The 5,785-nt window shown below is 36.0% G+C and overlaps 1 protein-coding gene across 1 annotated transcript in view; it reads left to right on the top strand.

The window, feature by feature from the left end:
* The window catches only part of LOC103387794 (protein kinase C epsilon type-like), a 36,942-nt gene extending 31,573 nt beyond the window's left edge, over positions 1-5,369 (top strand). The window contains exons 13-15 of the mRNA XM_017037529.2: positions 1,518-1,706; positions 4,843-4,989; positions 5,182-5,369. Of these exons, the coding sequence (XP_016893018.1) occupies positions 1,518-1,706; positions 4,843-4,989; positions 5,182-5,328 (483 nt within the window). The 3' untranslated portion in view covers positions 5,329-5,369. The remainder of the gene's footprint in view (positions 1-1,517; positions 1,707-4,842; positions 4,990-5,181) is intronic.
* The last annotated feature ends 416 nt before the right edge of the window (positions 5,370-5,785 follow it).

Below are 5,785 nucleotides of genomic sequence, written 5' to 3'. Positions count from 1 at the left end.
GCTGAACCGAGCTCCATTTCTCCACTCGACACTGTAGTGCTGTCTTGCTCATTGTCCCTCATTTGGTTTTTTTACCCGTTGCTGTATTTCTCTCCTTCCCTTTCTCTCTCTCTCTCTCTCTGTGTGGGTCTCTCTGTCTCTTTCTCTTTCTATCATCTAAATCGAGTCCTCACTTCCAGTCCTTCTCCTACGCTTAGTGGACCCGACACTGTTGTGCTGTCTCACTCACTGTCCCTCGCTGGGTTATTTTACCCCTTTTTATAACAATAATATAAAATGTTTTATTAATTATTATTATTATTTCATATGATCAATATATTTGTTTATATTTATGTTTTTGATGTTTTGATAGGGGGAATTTTAATTTAATTAATTTATAGTATATTTCTGGGGGTCGGAACGAATAAATTGGGGAAAATGCAATCTAGATACGAGTGGATCGACACTCGTAGTGCTGTTGTGGAATGGATTTAACTCGTATCTCGAGGCCCCACTGTATACTGTAAGGCAGGGATCACCAACGTGGTGCTCGGGGCCACCTGGTAGCCCCCATGGACTACCTAAGGTGCCGAAGGGGTATGTTCTAAAAATAAAACTAGTAAAAAGGAGGGTCAGAAATTGTGCTGTGCTTTGAATCCATTACACTTGCAATTATATTCAAATGGTTGCAATGACGATGGTATAGGAGTGTCTGCTATTGTATGTCCCAGAACTAATTACTATTTCATTGTTCTGGAAGTCTGTATTAAGACAACAAATAGCTCTTCATATTACTAAGTGCTCTTGAAGTAGCTCTCAGTTTCAAAAAGGTTGGTGACCCCTGCTGTAAGGCTTTGCTGTCTTTTCAATTTTTATTTAGAGCATGTGTACAAACGTAGGTGGCTTAATTTTTCTCTGGATCGGGGATTCTCATAATTCAGGGGTGTCAAACATAAGGCCCATGGGCCAAAACGAGCACGCTATGGAGTTAAATTTGGCCCGCTTATTTTTAATATACTTTAAAGAGGAAAAAACATGGATTTATTGATATTTATATTTTAAATCAGATTAACTTTAATCATTCAGGATTATTCAAGGTCATTCTAAAAGTGAAAAATCCTTTTATTTATCCGTTTATTTGCTGAAACAGAAATAAATACTAACAGCAAGTAGATCTATGTGTTTTATACCAGTTTTTATTTCTTCTCCAAAACTATAACTCAAATCCTAACATATATATATGTATATATATATATATATATATATATATGTATATATGTATATATATGTGTGTATATATATATACAGTATATGTATGTATGTGTATATACTGTATATATATATATAATTGAGTCATTAGCACAGTGGCTTGTACAGTCCATCAGAATTTGACAATTGTGTCAGTCAGTTTGTCAGTGGTAGACTTTTTCATTGCACAGCGCTCTGTAAGTGTGGATTGTAAATACGTTTACAAAGGTAAGATGAGATTTTAAGACAACTATTTTTTTTTTACCTAATACTTCTTTGTGTGTGTTTAGATTCTTCAAGAGCTGGAATATGGCCCATCAGTAGACTGGTGGGCTTTGGGAGTGCTAATGTATGAGATGATGGCAGGACAGCCACCTTTTGAAGCTGACAATGAAGACGACCTGTTTGAGTCCATCCTTCATGATGACGTCCTCTACCCTGTTTGGCTAAGCAAGGAGGCCGTGTCCATTCTTCGAGGGGTCAGTGACTGTTGTTGTCTGTCACAATATAATGAATAATTCATTCTTTTAGAAGGGCTGTTATTGGATGGAAAGTTCTATTTGACATAAATTGCTCTATTTTCCATAGTGTGTCAAAATTCATCAGGAATACTTCAAATTCAAACGTGTCCTAACAAGGACAATTTTCAAGTTAAACTCTTGCAAACATGGGAGTTGGCAAATATGCCTGTGGGTTTTGTTATTGCAACAACCCAAATAGAGGACAAAAAAAGTCCAGAGTCTTTTAAATAATTCCACAATTTTGTATATGGTATTTTCTGGAGTATAAGTCGCTCCAGAGCATAAGACATACCAGCCAAAAAATGCATAATGAAGAAGAAAAAACCTACAGTATACTAGTGCCCTCTAGCAGCTGTCAGTGTGAAAATCAGTAGTAGCAGATACTGGTAAACATGTGAAAAGTATATATTTTAATATATAAGTCGCACCTGAGTGTAAGTCACAAACCCAGCCAAAGAATGCAAAAAAAGTGCGACTTATAATCCGGAAAATACGGTGCCTAAAAGTAAAGAATGTAAAGAACGTGGGAGAACATCTGAATCATTCTTTATGGTTTGTAAGGAACATGCATCATGTGTTAGAACAGTCCATAAACAAAACTGATTTGCCCTTTAATTTAATTTTCAAAGTAGAATTGCAGAAGTCAGATACCTCGTATTATACTGGCATTTGTCATATTGTAATGGTTATTACATCAGATTTGGTGTTTAGTTCTTGCGATGACTTGACTTGACATGTCAGGGGTGGTTTGGTGGTGGTTAAGGAAGCAGACTTGGGTCTGAAAGGTCTCAGGTTTGAATCCACAAGCTGCAAAGTTGCCACCAGGGTGCACTGAGCATGGCACTGTGCCCACAAACTGCTCTGCTTGAGCTGCCTCCTGCTCACTTTGGTGAGCAGAGGTTACATTTCGTTGTGTGCAGTAACAAGAAGTTCACTTTCACTTCACTTTTCCAATTGATTTGTCTTTCAAACTGTACCTAAAACTTCAACAACATAAAACCCAGTGGATCCTTAAGAGGACCTATTCGTGTCACAGCGGGACAAATAAGCACTAATTTGTATTTCCTTGCCTTTGTTCAACATGAAAAGAAACAATAACAATGTTATGAGTAAAGATATGAAGCAATAGCTGTGGATGTGTTGACGACAGGATGCTCTACAGTAGCTCTGAGTATGTGAGAATGTTGGGGTTTTTTTTTTTCTGAGAGTCACATGCTGATCCCTCTGCTGGGAAAACATTAGATAATTTCCTCTGTCTGTTTCTAAGGCTTCTTTTCCCTGTGTGTGTTATCATGTAACTTTGTACAAATGAATACAAATGTTATTCAGTTGTTTATTTGTCTGTTCAGTTTTTCCATCTCAGGCTTTGCGTTTACCTTGGCTGTTGGTACGGTTTGACTGCAAAGCCTTGTGGGAAAGTGTGTGTGAGTGTTTATGTTGGACAGTGTCCTGGACTCTGACCAGTCAAATGACCAGCCCTCTTGGCCTGTTGATTGGCCCTTTCATCCAGATGAAGGGCATTAAAACATGTGATAAAGTCTCACAGCTCAGGCTTAAGGGTGGACGCTTTGTTCTGGTTTTTTTTTTGTCCTGTATTGCTTCATTTGTTCAAAGTCACAGTACACAGGGTTTTTTTTTTCATTTAAATAGCTATTTTCATTAGATTAAATTAGACATTAAATGTTTACATTTTTGTCAGATGCATATTTTAAGCATCATATTAACTTTTTTAACCAGCACCAGCTGTCAGTTTGTATACCTGTTAAGACACAGCAGTGCACATAGGTGTCTTAAAATGATGTTTCCTTACTTGGTTTCAACTGTTTGTTTAATGTGTTTTGTAAGTGGTGCAGTTTGGCTGTTAATGGGACTGGGGCACTATGGAACCAACTTTTTTTTAAATACACATTTTACTTAGTCATTGCTTTGGTACTGTACTAGAAATACAATTTATTTATAGGTATAAATAGGAGCTTCTACAAAACACTGTAAATCAGGTTATATTTAATTATTACCTTATTTAATGTGATTAAATATAAAGAAATGCTCCGAAGTGCAAAGAAAGAGTATACAGTATAAGGAAGCAAAAGAGCAGTGTGGAGAGACATGATGGTAGTGATAGGAGTATCGATGTCTGCTGGGTGGAGTTAGTGTCATCACACTCACCTGTGGCTCTGTTCATTAGTCTAACTCGTCTCACCTGGTGCCCTTGGTATATATGCTTCTCTCCCTCACTCTGTCTTCATGGGATCATTGTTCTGCATCTGTTTTGAGCAGGCATTTGAGAATTCCATAAGTTTTTGGAGCAAGTCCATGATGTTTGTTGAAGAACCTGCCTGTGTTCGGTGTTTTATTCCCATGCTGTTTGAAGAATATGCTTCCTGTCTTGCCCACGTGTAACAAGATACTACTTAATAAAATAAGGAACCTTATGTTTTACTAAATGTAAAAAACAATTAAATTAAAAAAAATATGTTAGGACTAATATGTTATGAAAACAATATCGGTATCAGTATTTTATATTAGTATCTTATAAAAGCAAAGATTCTGGTATCGTCCATCACACTGCATGATAGTTTTCAGCACAACTGAATACTTTTATCTAAAGGTACTTGTTTTACCAACGAAGGACAAATATTCTACTTTTATAAAGTTAAAATTAAGTCCTTGATGTCTAAAAGACGTCTAACATGCTTTGGTTAAAACAAAATGGTGGATCCTCACATAGGTAGGGGTGGAAAAAGCCATGCAGATTTTGCCAGATTATAAAACATCTACTTAGTTTATCCTCACTTGAACTTAAGGGCTAAGCATCCAGAGACAAACATATGTGTACCAAGACTTGTGACAATGTCACTTTTGCATAAAATGTCCGGTTTAAGGTTGTTGTTTCTGGTTGACATGTTAGCTGCAAGCTAATTTGCAAGCAACAAGCTACAAGTCTAACTCTGCTCTTTATATCTTGTTTGTCAAGTAGCTTATAACTGTTCTACGTTTTGTTGTTTCAACAGAGATGATAATTTGTAGCATTTGTATTTTTTAAGTGCACAAAAAAAAAAAAAGTTTTTTTGTCTCTTTTTTCAACACTACTCAGTTCATGACCAAAAGCCCAAACAAGCGGCTCGGCTGTGTGGTGATACAAGGTTTGGAGGATGCCATTAAGAGCCACTCTTTCTTCAAAGAGATTGAATGGACACTTTTGGAACAAAGGAAAATCAGACCGCCATTTAAACCCCGCATTGTGAGTGTCTCTGTCCCTGAATGAAAGAGATTTTGTGATTGTATACAAGAAACATTAAAAAAAAAAACCACACATTTTAACCATTTAAAGGAATTGAACCCATCAGCAACAATAGACAGTTGATGAAACTGACATGTATTTATTTATACTAATAAATACTTAACAGAATTTTTCCTTCTTTTTTTGTTGTAGAAAACCAAAAGAGACGTAAATAACTTTGACCAGGATTTTACACGTGAAGAACCTGTACTGACACCGGTGGAGGACAGCATCATCAAGCAAATCAACCAAGAGGAATTTAAAGGATTCTCCTACTTTGGTGAAGAAAGCGTGGCCTAGAGTCACACACACTTACACGCACAATACACACATCTAAAAAATATGTAAAAAAAACAACAACAACAATAAAATGTGGTCATTTACTTTAAATGGTCCTTCAGACTTACATACAAAGCTATAACGTTAAATGTGCAAGGTGTTTTACTGTGCGTTCATGAGTGCATGCATGCAAACATTTAAATGTAAGACTTACATATGTAACATAGTGGACTGTTTAAATTATGTTTTCTACCCTAAAAATGCATGTTAATGAAAATTTAATAATGAACATAATTCATCCAGAAATTGTATTAGATTTTATTATAAAAAGGAGGCATAAGATTTTTTTTTTCAAACTAATAAATGCAAAAATTAAGTTTCAATTTCCCTTATTTTTTCTGACCTCGCCTTAATTTTCTTTGTTACAAATAGCCTTATAAAGGCTTTTTTCAATCTTGGGGTACCCAACCGCCTGTAA

Source organism: Cynoglossus semilaevis, chromosome 12 (genome assembly GCF_000523025.1).
Source record: "Cynoglossus semilaevis isolate Cse_v1.0 chromosome 12, Cse_v1.0, whole genome shotgun sequence".
Taxonomy (NCBI): Eukaryota; Metazoa; Chordata; class Actinopteri; order Pleuronectiformes; family Cynoglossidae; genus Cynoglossus; species Cynoglossus semilaevis.
Note: the sequence above shows the minus strand (reverse complement) of the source record. Positions and strands in the feature narration are given on the sequence as shown.